Genomic DNA, 21,197 nt, shown 5'->3' on the forward strand with positions numbered 1-21,197 from the left:
CTATTATACAATAAAGTGTGAATCACAGATACATTTCTCATTAATTTTCTGAGTAAAAGAGTTCTTTGTTATTTTCATAGTGGTCTTCAAGTTCAGACAAGCCAGGTCAAGGTCAGATCAAAAATTCATAACTTAACTAGTTTTCTCCTCCCTTGTTTATTCAGTGCTCATCAATGTACACAGCTCTCTTGATTTCTAATTTTATGTTATATATTATAAGTACAGTACCTCCTTTTTTAGGTGTATTTGCTCGCAATACGAAAGTAAATAATGTTGTCATATCTGTCTGTCTGCATGAAACAACCTGGCTCCAATTTGACCTTTTTTTGCTAAAATTTGATCTACTTTATCGTAAACAATTTCGGTAAATCCAGTTTTCGTTGAAATGTCCTCAATAGAACTTGCTATGCGTGTTTTTTTTTTTTTTATTAAATACTCCCATTTAAAAGCACTGGTGAGTTTCAAAAATCGTCCATTTTAAAACCGAAACATTTTATGCAAATATATGTATTACTATTACAAGTTTACCTTGAGAGTTATTTGAACTTATATATTTTTTATATTTCCCTCTTTTACTCGTCCAGTAGCTGCTCCTGATGGCAAAACAGATCCCCTAATACAAGTCATTAAAAGGTCAGCAAAGTTGCGCATGCGCAGGGCTGGAAATATACAGTCACAGGGAGGCTTGTGCAAACATCTACACCACCAACTTACATCTCCTGCTGCTTGAAGTCATACCAGGTCAGTTAAATGATCTTCGTAAAGTTTAGAAAAGGAAAGGAAAGCAGAAGGCTATTTATTTAGAAATTAATGAAAGAGGAAAGCAGCTAAGTATGACTCTGTAAGCCGTCATACATAACCAGTATTTACGTTACACTGAAAACAACATCAACCCTGCATTATCTATAGGTTATAATAGTTCAATATTTTTCTAATATTGAAATTTACCTTCAAAGCACCACAGTGTCTGTCTTGCCATCATGGTCCGTTGCACCCAACAATTTAAGCTTCAAACTTCACAGTAGACTTTACCTCTCCATTTTAGGGGGGTGCTTTAAAAAATGTTATGTTCAAGAAATGTGAACTACAATTAGCCATAGACTCCCCACAGCTAACAACAGTATAAAAATAGTTTTTTTCATCACTTGAGGTAGAATGGTAATGTTTTAGCCACCGTAGGCCTATGTCCCCTGGATTATAAATACATACTGGAATAATATACAATTCATGCTTTTATGTGCTGAATTAATACTCTACCAGTTTGTTTAATTGTATTTTATTGTAACTTATTTTTGGATGTGACTAATTGCTACATGAATATTTAATAAATAAACATGCATCTGTCTCTTAGATAAAATAAACCTAAACAAAAGATAAAAATGTTCCAAATTTCAAACATGTAATGTGTCTGTCAGCATCTGAATGTTGCACCATGCAATAATTTTGTAACTTGTTCTTTTTGTTTATTTCACATTATAGTTGGAAATTTCTCAGTGATGGTTTTCTGTAATTAAAATAATAATAATAATAATAATAAAATTCTTACATAAAATTCTTCTCCTAGTCCTTCTTTCAAACAGGTGTTCAGTCTGTGAACTAAATTTTTGCTAGTCCACTATTTTTTGTGGCAAGATGCATGACTAGGTGGTTATGTTAGAGATTGAATGTCATATTTTTTGGTTAATATAACAAGCAGCCAGATAAAAAATATAAAATGAAGTACTCAAAACACTAGCTTAACAGCATATACATAATCCTGGTGTCTGCAGTAGGGATATATGAAGGAAACTACATTCAAAATAGTCTTTAGAACTGATTAATCAAACATATTTTGCACATAACATAAAAATACTTGAATGATTTATTGTACTTTTCTTAGTAGAAAAGTGTTTTTAACATACCTTATCTGAGATTTATGTTGTCTAACAGGTACTCATGGACATGTTTGATCAAGATGAAGACATTGGGTTAGAGTCTCAATGTGGAGATGAGCCTTCATCCACAGGAGAGGTCACTTATGATGACCTAGTGCGTGCAGAAATAGCAGAAGAGCGTCAGTATCTTAGAGAGCTAAACCTCATCATCAAGGTGTTCCGGGATGCTTTCTTTTTCAACACTAAATTATTTACACCAACTGTAAGTATTTAGTACTGACCCTTCTAATTAGTATCATGGATATACAGTTGATTCTGTAGTTGATTAGAGATTCCAGAAACCTGTAAAATTTTCTTTACTGTCCAGCAATTTTCTATATTACCCTTTACAAGATATGCTTGCCCAGTTTATCAGTCTTTTGTTTTCAGATCTGCTCACTTCTGCATCTGCCAGTGAAGTTTTGTCTTTGTCTGTTATACTGATCATTGTAAATGCATTCCTTTTTTGAACTACTTTAAAGACTTCTCCAATTTGTTCTATGCTGTTCACATCGAGAAAGTACACAGTTATCCTAAAACACCTAAAGTTCTCTACTAGGCGCATCAATTGTACATCATGCTTTTTAATGGGATCAACATCCAGTACCCTTTAATCATTGAATGTCCATCTGTACATGCACTTTAAAACTGGCTAAATTAAGATTTAAACATTTATTTTAGAATATTTAAATGACACTTGAAACCAAGGAAGTATGCCTGCTTACTCAAAAAAACATAACCAGAAAGGTAGCTTTTCAGAAGAAAGTGGCACATTGACTGCTTAGACATTTTTTGAGGTAATCTGTGCTAAAATTTTTAAAGATTTGCAGTTAAGAGATTTGTCATAATAAACACATGCCTTTGTTGGCTGAATGTGCTCTTTTTCTTCTCTAGAGTTGCTAAGAAAACCACATTCCATTCAGTAAGTGCATACTCATGATATATGTGCATATCTTTATCACACATTTCCTTTTTTCTCTCTTACTTTTTTTTTTTTTGTGCCCCTGAAAGATTCCCCCCACCTCTTGTTGCCTATGTGTATTTTTGCAGCATCAGGATAGTAGTGTGGCACATAGGCAGTAATAATATAGATAATATAATGTTGAGAAATATATGAATAAGGGAAGCCATTATTTATAAATCCACAATTGAGCAAAACCATGAAATGTGAGGGAGGAGGGATCATTGTATTTTGTGTATGAAATATAAATCAAGATAAAAAGATGCAGATACAGTGGATTCAGAAAGTATTCAGACCCATTCCTTTTCTGCATACTCTATTGTGTTGTAGATTTAATTTTATGAATAGATTTTCCAATTTTGACCATCCATGTACTCTCAGTAACCCTTAATGACAAATTGAAAACATGTCTTCTTGGGTAAGTATGTAGAAGCTTTGCACAACTGGATTTGGACTGTTGATCCCATTCTTCCTGGCAGAAACTCTCAAGTTTAGTTAGATTGGGTAAGAAGCATTTGTTAACTGCCATCTTCAGGTTTCTCCACAGATATTCTATAGGGTTGAAGTCATCAAAGAGGTTAGTCAGAATGAATGGGATGGACGAGTGCAGCCAAGTTCAGGGAGGTCCTTGAAGAAACCCTGCTCCAGTGACCTCACACTTGGGCGATAGATCACATTTCAACTCGACAATTACAGAAAACATACTTTCAAGACAGGTTTGGAATTGCTTTGGTACATGTCTCTGACTGTCCTTGAGTGTTCCAGCCAAAGTTCAGACTTATTTCCTTTTATCATTGTAATTTGTTCAATACGTAAAAAATGTATATTCCTTGAAACATAAGTGAAAGCAGATGCATTAAAAATTGTCCATGATAGTCTTCTGACCTTCTTGACACTAGCATCTCTCTTCCTTCCTTATTTGTATTTAGGTACTTTTTCTTTATTAGTCATTTGCATTTTAAGAACATTATTTCAATAAAAACTTTTTTTTTAATTACAAATGCTGTTTAACACCACCCTCTTCCACCACTCCCTAAACCTGATCAGCCAGTTTTACCAGCTGATATTGTTAGAAGCTCTTTTTGCCAAGGAATGAAAATTCCTTTTTAAGATTATTAATTCGTCTTTCAATTGATCAATAAATTGATGAATAAGCTGCAGATTGTCTTAAGTGAATTAACAAATGTTAGCATGTGTTTAATTCCCTTGGCTACCTTCATAGCTACATGCCAATTACTCTTCATTCTTAAGTAATTTATTTTTAAATGTTCATGTGAAGTTAAGCAGACACATTCTGAATGAGTAAGGAGTTGCCTGTTTTTTTACTTCTGTTAATTAAATAATTCAGTTTAATTAAATGGAAAGAGTAATTTGGGTCCATTTTTCCCATAGATTTGGTCAAGATCTGTAAGTGAGCTAAGAGTGGTAGTCCATTATTACTTTGCACTTTAAACAGATTTTGCATAGCTGCCTTCTAAACACACTTTACAATGGTTATACCATTTATTTGTGTACAGTGAAACTGGATCCACCACTTTTGAGACTTGAATTTAGTGAATGATTGTTACTTTGCTTACTTTTGATAATTGTAAAAAAGAAGAGAAGCTGACTTCAACTTTTTACTTTGTAATATGGAGTTTATAATTGATATTAGAGGTTTATTGAACAGTAACAAACTAGTCATTTGACTTTATTTTGAAATGGATATTTTATGCAGGTACAAAAATGATTTAAAACAAATCTGAAATAACTCCTATTTTAGGGATATATATTGGCATTATGGATTTGTTAAAAAGATGCATTTGGAATTTTATAGCAAGTTACAAGAAATAGGATAAAAAAAGTAGTTCCCACTGTCTTAGAGAGGCTATAAGGAAAACATTGTAAAAAGAAAAGGCTGCTATGACATTGTGAATGTAAATAATAGAAGCGTTAACTGTAAAGCATGTTAAACACATAAGAATAACCCTTATGAGGTGATATTGTTGTTTTTCTCTGTTGGATTGGTATTTTTATTTTGAATAATAAAAATCAACAGTTCCTGTATATTACAGGTTGTTACGGTTCTAGGAATGGGAATTTATGATTACTGTTGTATTTAGGTATTGATAGATTCTATTCAAATTATTAGCTGAATTTAAAAAAAGAAAACTTTAAAATCGCTGAATTGGTAAATGTTTATAGGTAGCTGTTTGCTGGCCATTAACAGGGGACTGGTGTTCTGTTTCAAGAAGGGTTATCTTCCAGTCAGTATTTTTGTGGAACCTCTCACTATATAATGGGTACTTAGCTGATGCTGACATTTTGTTATTTAGGCTAAAATATAAAATCCGATTACAGCCTAGTTTCAGTCATTGCTGTATTGCCCAAGGGATGTCTTTGGAAAAGAGTGGTGAAATGTAAAGTATTACTTTTCATAACATTTCATCAATTAATTTTCCAAACAATACAATGTTTTAATACAGTATGCATTATTTTAGTATTTAAGTGTAGAAAACACCTTTATGTGAGCAACAGTTCCCTGCAGCTTTTTTGCCACTTTTTCATTGTACTAACCTAGTATGAAATTGTTAAACTTAGAAGCTTTACATCCATTTTTTTTAAATACTGTATAGCGTGTTTTTGGTTTTTTTTTCCTCTGTCCTTCCTCATTTGCATCTTACTGGGTCAAAATGCAACTGATAGCAGGTAAAATAAGTTCATGCAGTCAATGGTTCCAGACGTAAACTTGGATCTTATTAGTGGTTGATGATCAGTAGTGAGCATGAAATTGGAGAAACTGTGGAATTTGGAAAGGAAAAGGCTTGGGTGAAGGATGTTTGATTATACCACACAGCTAGTTAAACAGATGAATACAGTCTCTAGATAGCACGGTAGTATTGCAACTTATGTTGTGTTTGCTTTGTCTTTTTCCTTTTAACAGATGCATGTTTTTTTTAAGATCTTTATGTTTCAGCCCTCATATTCCATATTTTCCAAAATTAAATAAGAAGTTCAAAACTCATTGATCCACATACATTCAGATCTTGTATAATATTAATCTGAAATTTTTATTAATTTTAGATTTTGTGCTACTTTATTAACACAAAACTTTGAGCTCATCTTAACCAGCAATCATTTAATTTTTATTTTACTATTTTGCTAATAGCAGTTTGATAACTGGGAGCATCTTTAAGGGAATTTCATTTTTATTTCCAATTATAACAGAATAGAAAAATTACTTGTTCAGATTGACAGTTAACAGTGTGACACTTAGTGTTAATCTTCTGCACAGATGCACTCAAACCACTACTTAGTCATCTCTCCCTTAAAGGGTGGAAGATTTGACCTTAGGATTTCTGAAGCAAAGTAGACTTAGCTATGATGAATTTTGTCTGAAAGGATTGCCTTTTCAACTGTAAGCCATCACTTGACATATCTCTGTGCTTGCAGTTTCCTATTCTGTTGATTACTCCTTAAGTGTTGTAGTTTTATGTAAGTAGTCATTTTTTGGGGATTTTTTTTTTTTAATAAATGAGAAGGCATGTCATTAGCTGCTAAGAATATACTGTATACAAGATGTATTATACAATTTGAATCGTATGATAATTGAAGCTATGTGAACCTCATAGGTAAACATATTGAAGTAACTATTAAATAAATATCTGAAAGATGGCATCCAGTAAATGTGATATAAAAGCATTGTCTCAGACATGGAAAATGCTATATTTCTAATTAAGACACAGGAGAAACAAAAATTTTAAATTGTAGTAGATTATGTGGTATTATCCAACTTTTCTAAATTCAAGAACGTTTTTTGAATTAAAAAATGCCAAATGTAGGGGAGTATGTTGTCCGGGTTGTGGCTGCAGCTTACATAATTCCTTGAACCTAGGACTTCAGTAGTCTTGTACCAAGCATGAACCAGTGCAATGATAATTCAAACAAGCAAATGTAGTTACAAAAAGCGTTCAGTGCTTCATTAAAACAAACCAAAGCAAAATTAAACCATGCCCAAAGTGCAGTGCATTTCATCTTTAAATAAATTATTTGAACAGGGATACAAGTGACAGTTAAAATCATCAATAAATAAGTTGTCAAAACGAGTAAAATCAAAGTTTAAAACCAACACAAGCCTTGGTTGTTGCTTCTACAACTGATATCTCTTCTGTTCACCTCCAACAGGTAGCCACCCTTTTAAACTCCAACTCATGTCCTCTCTTCCATCCCTTGGGATCTGTGAAGACCCCACAAGCCTGTTCCTTTCTCCCACCACCAAGACTCAACCTTTAGCAGGAGCCTAGTCAGAGCAGTTGGTTGATTCAGTAGCAGCGACCTTACCCCATGAATCCTGTATACTTGCTCGTTTTGGAATCACATTCCTGACTGCCAGCCTCCACCCAATACAGTACTTGCTCTGCCTCGATCCTTCCTCTTTCTTTTTTGTTTCCTTTCTTTTACCTCCGTCTTCCACATTCTTTGTCTCTCTGTTCTATTCCTTTTGTTTCTGATCTTATTTTTCCCATTCTACTGGGACTCCATTTTACCTTCCTGTGGCCACGACACCCTAATTATAATCTGCAAAGTGCCAGTATGGAACAGCTGACCAATTTAACAATCGTCTCAACTCCAAATGAAATACCCAACAGCAGCCCAGCTCCTCAGCCGTGCCCACACCCACAGAGCATGCGTAGTGCTGCTTTTAAATAAAAACACACTGCCATAGACTCCTTACATGCCTTATTACAAGAGGCCCATAAGGATATGTGCTTAAGATGTGTGCTGCGCCTACTGCTCTTTTAAATCTTTGTCAATAATTGTTACAGTGTAATAAGCGAGTGGTTAGACTTGTGCAAAACATCAGATAATGTGGACTGATAGATGTGGTAAATAAAGTAAAATGAAAAACTATACATATAATTGGTTATGCTTTGTGTTTCCAGGACATTGAAGTAATCTTCAGCAATATTCTGGATATTCATGAGCTTACGGTGAAACTGTTGGGTTTGATTGAAGATGCAGTGGAAATGACTGCAGACGACAGTCCCCATCCTCTTGTGGGCAGCTGTTTTGAAGACCTAGCGGAGGTTTGTTATTTTAGATTTTTGGTTTTTCTCATGTAAGTGTGAAAGAATTTTGTACTTGCATATAATAATGTAAACATTAAAAAACTATGAAATTTTTTGTGTGGAAATTTTTTTTTGATTAAGAGTTGAACACATATACAATTAAAACAATTACAACTTATTCCAAAGTTCCACATAAAAAAGGAGAAACCTTTCCATTAGTATCAATAAATGTGGTGCCCAGAGAGAGATCAATCAAATAGCCAAAAATAAAATGCTGGAGGGTTACTAATTTCTCATTACCAGGTATTGACAACCCATGCTAACTAGCTGAACAACAGTGCTATTTCTTAATATTGTAACTAGATGACACATTGACTCCAGATTCAGAATGCAGCTGAAATGCCCAACTATAAAAGTTCCAGAAATTGGCAGAGACACAATTTAGGTAACGTGAGAGGCCAATGCTACCTTTATAGCAGTGGCACTCAAAAAAAAAAAAAATTCTCTGTAGTATAGAAATAAGAGATGGGTAAAGGGGGGGGGGGATTTATTATAATAGCCAGATGAGAACAGAAAGATGGAGGAGTGGTGACCAAGGGGAAAATAGTTCTTTTACATTATGTAAAACTTTGAAGTACCTGAAGACAACAATCTCTTATTTAGAAATGTTTATTTCAAGGTATCTAAACAGAAGATTGATGTCAAAGATTATTTAAGGGCAGAAATTATGCCATTAAAAGTATATATTGCAGGAACTAAACAAATTATGTATGTGTAAGAAATCTGAGGCAACGTTATCAAGGAAAAGGCAGAATGTTACTGTCATACAAATAAGTTTTTGGTGATGATATGTATATTAGTGGAACAATCGGCTCCAGTTTACGAGGGCAATTGCTTGAGACTCGAGAAAGATTAGAAAAGTAAAAGGGAGTAAAGGAAAGCTTTGTCTGACTTTTGTGTAAAGACAAAAAGGTGGCGTCATAATGGAATTAGTCAATATAAATGCTGAAGAGGAAGAATAAAGGCTCTTGATTGTGATAATTAATTTAACTCCAAACTCACACAAACCTGGAACCTGCTACAGAAAGCCCAATTCTTTTAGTCAAAAGTAATATGTGACATGAGGGCAGCTGGTGACGATAATGCTAGAGGTTCATCAGTGATACAGACAACAAAATTTATTTCTATAGTACATTTTCATGTACAAGATACTGTATAGTGCAAAGTACTTTTCAAGATGTCAAGGAAGTAGTAGCAAGAAAAGAAAAACACTAAAATTAGGTAAGTTCAATAATGGATTAATAACTACATCAATGCAGATTTGTCTAATCAGCGCATGGATGAGCAGCCAAAATAAGGCATGGTGGTAAATTTGTGCAGGGAAAAATTGTGCATGGACTGCAATTTATCAGACATTAACAAAAGCAACAAAATGGTTTTCTTGTATGTTATGCTATTGGCTTTAAGTTTTATGCCTTGTGCCTAACATTTTTAAGACTTGGTGATGTTTGTTACTTTTCAAGAGCTTGTGGATATGTTTTATCCAAAACTAAAGGCGTTCAAATTAAGATATGTTCAGCTTAATCTTGCAATGGGTAATACCACAGAATGCTACATTTAGACTTTCTAGACTTTAGGGAATTGTGAATAATGTGGTGCTCTAAATTGTACAGTACAAGATGTTAAATTTTCCTTATTTCCCTTTCCTCCTATGGTTTCCTACATTTGATTTGTTTCGTCTGTATTATTTTTATTTAAAAATGGTTCCAGTAAATAGAATAACAATCTTTTTAGTGGTAAACTCAAATGGCTTATAGAGCAAATCATAATTATTTAGATTTATATGTGCACTGCATATGCAGTTATGTCATTGAAAAAGGCTTCTGAAACTTGTCTGGTGTTTTATTGCTCTAATTGTCTATTTGACAGTAATTCATTTTTAGTAATGTAAATTGCAAAACACACCCAAATGTCATATAATGTACAGCAAATGAGGGTGCTAATGAATTAAGCTCTGTGTTAGAGGTATGCTTCAGGACTAGAATCACATGGGACTGATCATTAAAGTTGCAGGTTAGAACAATCAAAGGGCATATCTTCTTTCGGCTGCTCCAGTTAGGGGTTGCCACAGCAGATCATCTTCCATATCTTTCTGTCCTCTGCATCTTGTTCTGTTACACTTACCACCTGCATGTCCTCTCTCACCACATCAGTAAACCTTCTCTTAGGCCTTCCTCTTTTTCTCTTGTCTGGCAGTTTTATCCTTAGCATCCTTTTCCCAATATACTCCACATCTCTCCTCTGTGCATGTCCAAACCAACACAATCTCGCCTCTCTGACTTTGTCTCCCAACCGTCCAACTTCAGCTGACCCTCTAATGTACTGTATTCTAATCCTATCCATCCTTGTCACACCCAGTGCAAATCTTAGCATCTTTAACTCTGCTACCTCCAGCTCTGTCTCCTGCTTTGCCTAATAAACAAAGTTGTTTTTGGGGGGAAATGTAGTGTTTAGCTCCTGAAAAAGTGAGTTAGACAGCTGATTTCTAAAGACTGATTAAAGCCTAAGTGAAAGACACTCAGAGGTTGTGGATTTACCTTTTTTCATGGAGACATAGAGGAGCCTAATAATGAAGCTTTTTCCTCAGTTAGCTATTTAAGGCGAGATCTTCTGGAAAAGAAGTTGAATTTGTAGAGCAAAATTAAGACTTTTAATATTCATATTCTGGGTCCACCACATAAGCACTCTCTTTAAAAATTAGGGAAGGAGCTCAAGCTCATATTCTCTTTAGCAGCCATGGCTGTCAACTGTCAAACAGTATTATGAAATCACAAATGGTATCTTTTATGGTTAGCCATACCAAAAAAAAAAACAACCACAGAGCTAAAGTAAACTGAAATAAATTTTTCTAATTTGGTAGTTAATTTATTGCCAGAAATCATTGTTTGGAAGAAAAGAAGAATCCAGTCAATGGAAAGCAAGACATTTGCAAGACTACATTCATGAGTGAAGGGGCAAAAGAGACATTTGTGATAGTCGAGACAAGCAACTGGCAAATAATTTGTAGTGAGGTCTAGATTGGGAGTGATGATGATTGTGGTGGGAAGTTAGTCTCCTGGAGAAAGCAGATTCTTCGGCATATGTGTTTTTAAATGAAAGGAGACATCCAAATTTAAATCTGTGTTGAATTTTCAGTGTGGAACAAGTGGTACTGTGGCAGATATAGACGAGTAGTTTATTTAATAAGTGATTGGTATCAGAGTTTGCATTAGTGCCAACAATTATTTCAAAATATCTAAAAACTTACATATGTTCATTAAGCAGGTGGACTGGTGAGGGATCAGTCTATAAGCAGGGCGCATCTTTTTACCACTAGTCTCTACATGCAAATAACCAGATTTGCTAGCATTGTCAAAACTTGAGTTATAGGTTTTAAGTTGCAAGTTTACAATAATAATAAGTAGATGAACAAGTATGTTCAAGTCTGAAATGTATTATTTAATTCTGTTCCAAAGAGGTATTACAAATAGACTAAAATAGTGAGTCTAATGCCAAAAAGTAATTTTTGACCACAGGAGTAATAATACTCTTTCACTGGACAGATAGCAATCAGAGGAGGCATCACTGACCTTAGAAAAGCAGGTTTTGGAAAACATTCCGAAATAAAGACAGCGGAAATGGCTATTATTATGAGAAAACTCCTTGTGCCCTGAAGACTGTCAATATCTCAGGAGCTTTATTCGAGTCATTATTAATCTCTTTTCCAGGGACATATGATAATTGGAGACAAGCTGAGTACAAAAGAAATGGTTGCAACCACATTTTATAAGTTCTTTTCATTAAGGTCATTGCCTTCCTGGCTTGGCTGCTACTGGTCCCCTGAAACAGATGATTTTGATAACCTTTTAAAGACAGACATGAGATTTTCAAAGATCCCTTGAGAACTGTCTGGTGGTCAACATAATCAAAAAACCACCTTATCAGTGACCTTTGGTGCATTGAGTTTGTTTTGGAAGAATACCTGCAGTGACACCTTTCAGTCACTGGAGGGAAATTACGGAGGTTGAGATATACTGTATAGTTGATGATAGTTCAAAAAATTGATGAAACTGCTACCTTCTGCTTTCTTTCATACTAGCAAAACAGACATTTCTTTGATCTCTGTTCTCCAAATCATTTAATTTAGAAGACAAGAATGCAACTTTGCGTTCCACTGTCTAACCCAGATTGTCATGATGTCTCACTATATTCAACTCTGTAAACCCCTTTACAATTTTTTTATTCATATTTGACTTGACTACTTTTACAAGGGAGTATGCTGAAATTTTTTTGAAAATTGTTCTGCATGGCATTTCTCATTGCAATCGCCTTCTTAATTTCAAGTTTCTTTATATATTGGACTAAATCTCACCCTCTTCCAAGGTCACTTAAATGCAATGTGGTGAAATATGTCTGGGGTCTGTGGTACAGCAGGTGTGGGATATTTAAAAAAAAAAAAAAAAATAGGCATTCCTCCAGATTGTTTTTTCCGGTAACACCATAAAAAAATACATAATAATTAAAAGGCAAGTTACGATCACTAAAAACAGAGCATTTAAAAGTCTACTACAGAAAACTGTGAAATACAGTCTCATCTCTCCACAGAAATGACATTTTTCTATGACTGAAGGATCAATCAGTGAGATGTAGGAATTAATAGCAATGATTCTGTACAGCATATGTAAGAAAAGGAAAGAGAAAGAAAGAAATTGGGCAGTAGAGAGCCAGTGCAAGTAGAAGGAAGCTAAACGGTCTGCTTCTGGAGTGATCAATTCTGCAGAGTAGAAGCTATCATGGGCTTCAGGGGTCCAGGGAATTGCCGATAGAGGTGGCAAGATGAGAGAGCCAGATTTGACACTTCCCAGATGATGCAAATGGTGGGTGGCTGGGATGGAAGTTGGTCAAGGATCGCATTCGCTAGTGTTTTAGCCATGCTGAGGGGTGTGCAAGGTGAGATGAGAGAGAGAAGCAGTGGGAACAGGAAGACATGGCTAATTCTGACTCTTATCCTTGGTTTTAATAGATTATTTATGGTCATTATTTATTTGAATTTAAGTTTATTTACTGGATTGTTTATAGAAGTTTTTTTTTTTTGCACCACCCTTTGTTTTGGGCACTGTTAGCTTTAAATAAAAGTCCCATGCATTTTTGCAAATTTCTTGCTGTTGTATGCCTTCATTAGCCCTTGGCCATCTCGGTTATGATTATCAGTCTCCCAGGAAAAAGACACCCATGTTTGCAGTAACTTATCATTTGTTGCAGTACTTAAACAGCTTTTCCTAATAGGTGACTTTCATTCTTGCACATTAGCTTCAGGCAAACCTTTGTTGTTGTTTTCAATCTGAGCTTATTATGAAATATTAATGTACTGATGAACATATTGTATAGTATGTTAAAGTTTTGGTTGTTTCTGCTTTGCTAAAGCACCTAACACTTAGTAAGTGGTATGCTGACTGAAAATATTGCTGCAGGCCACAGTAAATTGTGTCCAGCTTATAGGTAATTATGATGACTTAATTCAACACTTTTATGTTATAATTTTCCTGTTTTTTTATTGTTTCGATACCAATGAACTTTTATTTGTCTGCAGGAACAAGCATTTGATCCATATGAGACCTTTTCTCAGGACATTCTTTCTCGACAATATCATGAACATTTCAGTAACTTAATGGCAAAACCTGCAGTTGCCCATCACTTCCAGGTAACAGTGGTTAGTATGTTTTCACTGGTTAATGTTGATGGTTTATGCATTTCTTGCACTTAATTAAATTTGTGTTTCTTTAAATAAATATTTAAACAGCAGTCCAGTTTAGGGTGAGTGCCAGTAGGTTAATCAGTCTTGGTTTATGTGGCATTCTGTCTGAGAATTAAAGTTTACCATTCAGATTTGGGTTGTTTTAAATATTTGTAGTCCAAATTACTCTGTTTAAGTTATTTTTTTATATGTTGTTTAATACATATTTCTCTATTGTATGTTTAAACATTTATTAAAGCAATCATCAGTATGGCTTGTTTCTACCACCCATACAGAACTATTCAATGTTAGTATAGATCAAACAATTGTGAAATATAGCAAAGGAACATTTGATTAAACATTTCTTTCATAAGAAATAATTAGATACGAAGTATACTTATTAAGCTAAAATTAAAAGGTTAAACAGTGTGTTGTACTAGAACATTAGTAACATTAAAAAAACAAACAAATGTCAGTTAAGAGGTTAATGACAATTAATGAAAACAACCTTTCCTAGTGACAACTGATATTATTGTCTGCAATTGCTGATGGCTTTAGGGTGGACTTTTTAAATTTTCATTAGTTTTCTAAATTACATTACAATAGTTAAATTAAGACTGTTCTATATCTTATTCAAATCCAACCTGACATTATCTACCCAGTCTATCTAGGGAGCAGGAAATCAGGTTAAACTATGAATCGGTCTGTGTGATAATAGATTATTAAGCAGTGACTTTCCATCAGGTGTTACTCCAAAAAGTGTTGGTAAAGATTTAGAGATTATTATAAATCCAAAACAGACTGACAAATAGGCAGAAATGTAATTTTTTTTTTAGGTTTTAGGAAGGGAAATTGCCTAAACATGTAACTTGGCATTTACAGTTAGTGTCCTGCCCAATTATATCTATGATAATATCAAGAAAAATGTGTTTCGTGTACAGTTTTGAGTTGAAATACATAATTATTCCAACAAATTGATGAAAATGTATTAATAGCAGAGGTATCTTTCAATATATGACATTATAATTGAAAGGTCCCATACCCCGTGCTACCTTAAATTACCTGTGGTGGACTGATGGACAAACAATGAGAAAAATCATTAGATTTTTTTTTTTTTTTAACTTTCCTCTTAAAAAAACTTTACATACTTAACTACACAGTTTTGCTAGTGGCTAGTTGGAGCCGTGAAAATCTGTCATGGGAAGCTTTATATAAAGCCTTATACCTATGCATGGACAGATGTATGATTTGCTCATTTGTTAATTTTCTTGATATTTTGCACAGTACAGTACTGTATAATCCCATTTGCATTCTTCTTTTTTATAATTAACATTCAGTACTCTGTTTAAATTTTATTTTCATGAATGGGAATTGCAACTTATTTCTGATTAGATAAGTTCTATATGCATATGCAAATCAGCAAATAGTGTAACTCCCCTGTACTACTATTTCGGCCTGCAGGCAAGCATATGTTTTGACTGGCACAGACTTGAAGAACCTAAGTCTGCTGTTCCTCCAGATTAAACATGCATCCTGAAAATGTATCCATAACGTATGCAGGTCAGGCATCTACGTATGTATTAACACAAACAAGCTAAAACTAAATAAAACATAAAATGTTCCTTAAGATGTTTAACCTGAATATGGCAGCCTACTGAAACTAAAATGAAAAAAGTCAGACTAAATATTTTATATCTAGCCAACAATCCTTTTTTTTTAATATTGAGGATAGCTTTTTCAAATCTAATATAATTATTCATTGACTGTAAAATAAATTAAACACTTCCACTGAAATAATATAATAAAAATATTTACTTGTAAACCATATACATTTTTAACATATACATATGGCAGTAACAAAAAACAAGCTAAAACAAAGTAGATGGTTCACATTCATCAATAGTCTAATAAAAACCCTTTAGTAAAAATATCATTGTTTTATATAAGCTAGTTTAGAGACCACTGATTGAGTTTTTTAGAGGGGAAATCCAATAATTTAGATCACCTATCAATCAATTGAAGCATCACAAATTGAAAACAAATAGCAAATCTGTAGGTTCACAGTAAACTTAAATCCAGTCTTTTAACAGTGCTAACAAATCCCACACTTGCTAGAGCGTAACTGGCTCAACAGACATACATGTAGTTATCTTAAAACAGGACGAAAACCTGAATGTTTAAAATACATTTTTCTAATGTCCCTCTGTTACCCTGTCTATTGTCTGTCTTTATGAAATTATGATTTCTGTTTATTTTAAGATACCTATAGTGTTGTATGAAGGAAAAAAACAGTTTTAGATTCCCTCTATATGCGAGAAAACTTTTTAGGAGGCAATTATTTATATAAAAAAAAAAAAAAAGGCAACTCAATTCAGGAAAATGGCTGATAGATTTCCTTTAAGAAGGTACAGGAAAACGGGGAGATGACTGGGAAAGTTTATTTCTTCAATTAGTGTCCATTAGTGTCTTCACATGCACTATACAATAATGCTCATTTAGACGGATCTCAACAGCAGAGACTTAGAACTGTATCAAAGTCAATTTTGTGGTTTTCTAACCTCTTTTAATATGCAGCACTTGACCATCTGTCTTTCATTATGTGGTTTAGCTTTTTCCCACTGACTTCTGTATCTTTTTCTTCCTGCTTAGAAGCATATTTATTCATTTCCAGTCTTATTTCCCTCACTCCCATTTAGAGGAGTTCTGCCTCTGAGACCTGGTGACAAAGTGCTGTCTAGCATTAAATGGCAAATTATTTTTTTTTTAAAAAACAGAACAATGTCATAACACAAACCTATTCATGTCTTCTACTTTTAGTAATGCATATTAAACTAACACAACTGACTTTGACATCTTAAATTAAACCTACATGTTTAAGCACCATACATTTTCTTTGTTTGTTTCGAAAGGTCTAGTCTTAAAGTCCAAAATGGAACAGCATCATAAAATACTTTTGGTTCAATATTTAAAATGTGATGGTTGTGAAGGCATTTGTAGATGAAACTAAAAATTGCGTTTGCAAGTGAAGAAGCTTTTACTTTGAGCATGCATTTAAATATCCACTTAATTTAGAAAACAAAAATTGCTTTAATTTAACAATGTTACAATGCAGTTCTTTTCTAAAATATGCAAAGCTGGATTGTACCTTCTAAGCTTTAGTGATACATCCTGGAAAATCCATATAAAACAGTTTAGTCCTCCAAACATCACTCATAGTTCTGGTGGGTCTTTGAGTTTGCCAGGTGTTTATCCTGATCTATTTCATATTTGAATTTTGGGATGACTTAAGTATGTGCTTTTAATAATTATTATGATAATGCTGATCACAGTCAGTAGCTTGTTAAATAATAGTGTAACATTTTTTTTTCTTTCTTTCTGAAAGTAAATATACAATTGCTGACTTTAAACAATTTGAGCCTTCCCATTTTATGATTAAAATGACCTTGTAAGGTTTCATTTTATCACAAAAGTCTAGCGGTCTCCAGATAGGTTATATGAGAGTGAATATTGAGTATTGTGAGATTATTATACAGTATTAAATTTGCCTTTAAATCTGTCATTTTGGTCAATATTATAGGGAAACCATCAGCATTCAATAAAGGTTCACACCTGCAAATATTTACACTTGGGCTGAATTAAATTCATTCACTCTTTATAATCATACATGCATGATATTGGAGAAATGCTGGTTTCTGCTTATACATGAGAAAAAAAGAGGCATCTGTAAAAAGTGCTTATTCAGTTTTATAATACATAGATGCATTATGACTTACCCAAAGGAAAAAGTAATTTTAACATGTAAACTTTATTTTTGTTGATATTTGGCTAAATTTGATTCTTTTACACCTGAGATTAATAAATACAACAGTAATAATTGAAGTTACAAGGTAGTTGAATTCTTCATGTAACCTGAATTCTTTGTTTTCAGTCAATAGCCGAAGGCTTCAAAGAAGCTGTTCAGTATGTTCTGCCACAGCTGATGATGGTTCCAGTTTATCACTGTTTACATTATTTTGAGCTTTTGCAGGTAAGCCTTCAGTTGGAGGTGGAGAATATCACAATATATACCTCTATTTTTTATTATTTCATATTATAAATATAAAACAATATAGAAACTGAATGATCAGTCACATAGTCATCCTCTGGGTGATGGCATCTTGTCTAGTTGCAAAATGACACCAGGCACCCCTTCCATTAAAGGTTGTGAAACTGTTGGCAGCATCGCAAGCATATTGTTTAGTCAAAATGATTGTTAATTTGTGTGTGTTTTAATTTAGCATTTTTGTCACCAATTAAATTAATCACACAGATATTCTTCTTTTAGTATAAACATTTGAGTGTATGCTGATGAGGGGAAATAACATTGATGATCATTTTTATTTTTTCTTGTAGCAACTGCAAGACAACAGCCAAGATGAGGATGATCAAGAATGCCTGAAGCAGGCCATTACTGCTCTTCTAAACTTGCAAAGTAGTATGGAAAGAATATATAGCAAACATTTACCACGCCGAAAACCTGGGTGAGAGAATATTTTTTTATATTACAGTCGTATGTTTCAAATGATCAGTCTGCTATACCCATATAAATTGTGCATTTTAAAATTTTCAATAAATTGTGCAAAATGATTTCATGAATACACTGTACAAATCTCTGATGGGTATTTTAGTATTGCAAAGTGAGTACCTATATAAACCCTTGACGCGCATTGTTACTGCTCTCTTGGAAAATCCCTAAAGAGTTGAAAATTGCAAATATTATCCCAGCAGCCACATCACCTGCAGTTCAGAACAGGTAAAGAATCTGAAGCTAAGCATGTTTTGGCCAGGTCAGTATTTGAATGGGAGACCAAACAGGAAAAGTGTGGGTTGCTACTGGAAGCATTGTTAGTGAAGCCAGCAGGGGTTAATAACCCTGTGGTATGTGTTATATAGATCCCAGTGTTATCCCATGTGTTATATGGATCCCAGTGCCCCAATGGGGTAGTGATGGGGGTACTGTACTTGTAAATATAGTGATGTTTTTTGGATGAGATGTAAAACCAATGTCTTATCTCTTTGGGGTCAGAAAAGAGCCTTGGGTGTACCCTGAACATTTTTTTTTCTCTAAATCAGTCATTTTCTAACTCGCTTAGTCTTGAACAGGGTTGTGTGCGCTGCTGGAGCCTTTCCTAGCTAGTTTAGGGTGCAAGGCAGGAGCAAACCTTGGACACACACACCAAACATACACACTAGGGCCAATTTAGTATTGCCAGTCCACCTATCCTGTCTTTGGTCTGTGGCAAGAAACCAAAGTACCCGGAAGAAACCCACACAGATATGGGGAAAACATACAAACTCCACGCAGGGGGACCCAGGACTCGAACCCTGATCTTCTTACTGCAGCACTGCCACTGCACCTCCATGTGTACCCTGATGTCCTGGCTAAATTGCCAATCATGGACTTGTTCATTTTGGCCCAGTAATCACATCCCTTTTATCCCTTTTACCACCCTTCAGCCAAAATAGCTAATATCTGGTGAGTGTACTAGTGCAAAATGGTGCCATAGCACCATCCAGGTGGATGCTGTACATTAGTGGTGGATGAAGTGGTTTCCTACTGCCTATGTAAAGTGCTTTGAGTAGTTAGAAAAGTACTGTATTAATAATTAATTATTATTATTTTTATCCCATTATATAAAAAAAAAAGTTGGTCGTGCTGATCCAAGTGACTAAAGTTAAGTAAGCATAGAATTCATTATGGGTAAATTAACTGATGAAAGCATTAAGGAAACAACGGCGCAGTACATGGCAAGAACAGGTGTATTAGTGATTAGTCAGCATGGCTTTATAATTGGGAGATTGTGTTTCACTAATATGCTGGAATTCTTTGAATAAGCAAGAAATGTACGAGATCAGAGAAATGCATGTTATATTATTTATCTTTATTGGAAAACTTTGTATCTGGTCCCACATTAGAGGCTTGTAATCAGAGTAACAGATAAGGGAATTAAAGATGCATTGTGCAGATGTGTGCAAAACTGGCTTGAACACTGTAACGCTGGACCTTTTTCTGAATTGGGTGATGTTAAAAGTGATGTCCCTCAGAGCTCATTTCTGAGGCTGCTGTTCTCTTTATTGTACATAAATGATATTGATAAGAGTATACATAACATGCTTGTTACGTTCACATGTGATACTGAACTAAGTGGAACAGCAGATAGTGTACAAGTAACTGAACCTTACATAGGGGCAGATTTGTGTCATTTTAAATTTAATGCAAAGTATTATATGTGGTAGGTCATCAAATTAGTCCAGTTAGTCTTGAATATTCAAATTAAAACAAATAAGTATTCAAAAGTGTTCAGTCTTAGGTTAATGATTTTAGGTGTTGTATTTTTATACTTTATGGTTAACGGCAGCAGTGGTGGTGGCAGCAGCAAGAACAAAAGCTGTCCTATTTAAGTACGAATTCCCCAATCATTATGTAATTATAAGAGCAACCAAAATCCCTCGCAGATGCACCCTATAAATACTTAGTATAATAACCGCATGTAATGTAATTAAGTATTAACTGTGCTACACATCTAAAACATTTTGAAATCTAATTAATCAATGTAGACCTCTGCGTATTTAGCGTTAACATTTGCAGAGCACCGTTTATTGGAATATATGTTGTAATGCATGTAGTAATAAAATGCATAGCATTTTTCCTTCCAACTGATGGTGCATCACAAACTTTAGCCCTGCTTTTACGCATCCTATATCAAAAGGCATATAACAGAGACATAGCTTGATAGACACGTACACACACACACTTGTTTGTTCATTAAGCAGCTTTTTGGTCCTGGAGGCCGGAAAACATGAGGTCACTGTCAATCTCTGTTATTTAAACTGGGGCTCAGGGTCTATTTTTGTCTCACAAATTAAATACTGTACTAAATGCTGCATTGTATTTAGTTCTTGATATAATTTATATTTAGTACATGTTTTTCTTCACAGCACTTATAATATTCTGTGAAATGAGTTTGTCTGTTTACTAGGAATCTACTAAGAAACCAAGGTCAACATTTTAAAGCAAGTCACCAAAGGTGTAGGATGTAGATAGTTGAAATAAGAAATTAATAAAATATACAGCTGATGAAAAGTCAAAATTGGAGCAAGATAAAACAAATAAAACAAACATCCATTGTTTTACAATCAAATGTCAGCTCTTTCCTTTGAAAAATAAAAAATCCTTTTTCAGATAAATATGACTTATATCTAAATAGTAATGTTTGATCTGAAAGTCCTTATTTGCAGAATATAATGTTAGAATCAAGTACAGTAGATCCTGGCTTTTACTTTAAAATAAATTCTCTTCACCAAGAACCTGAGAACGCTGGAGGAATCTAGGCTGTGATAGATTTTTCCATAAATGTTAATTTCCACTCCTTCATACCTAGAATAATAGACACATGTAGTAAGTTATAAAATAGTGTCATAGACATTAGGACTTTAGGGAGTTTCAATATTTGACTCGGGGT

At 34.1% G+C, this 21,197-nt stretch overlaps 1 protein-coding gene across 1 annotated transcript in view; it reads left to right on the top strand.

Moving 5' to 3' along the window:
* The window catches only part of sos2 (son of sevenless homolog 2 (Drosophila)), a 107,781-nt gene that overhangs the window by 58,785 nt on the left and 27,799 nt on the right, over nt 1-21,197 (top strand). The window contains exons 5-9 of the mRNA XM_039740992.1: nt 1,930-2,136; nt 7,797-7,940; nt 13,552-13,662; nt 17,624-17,722; nt 18,088-18,215. Coding sequence (XP_039596926.1) covers nt 1,930-2,136; nt 7,797-7,940; nt 13,552-13,662; nt 17,624-17,722; nt 18,088-18,215 — 689 coding nt within the window. The remainder of the gene's footprint in view (nt 1-1,929; nt 2,137-7,796; nt 7,941-13,551; nt 13,663-17,623; nt 17,723-18,087; nt 18,216-21,197) is intronic.

Source organism: Polypterus senegalus, chromosome 18 (genome assembly GCF_016835505.1).
Source record: "Polypterus senegalus isolate Bchr_013 chromosome 18, ASM1683550v1, whole genome shotgun sequence".
Lineage (NCBI taxonomy): Eukaryota > Metazoa > Chordata > Cladistia > Polypteriformes > Polypteridae > Polypterus > Polypterus senegalus.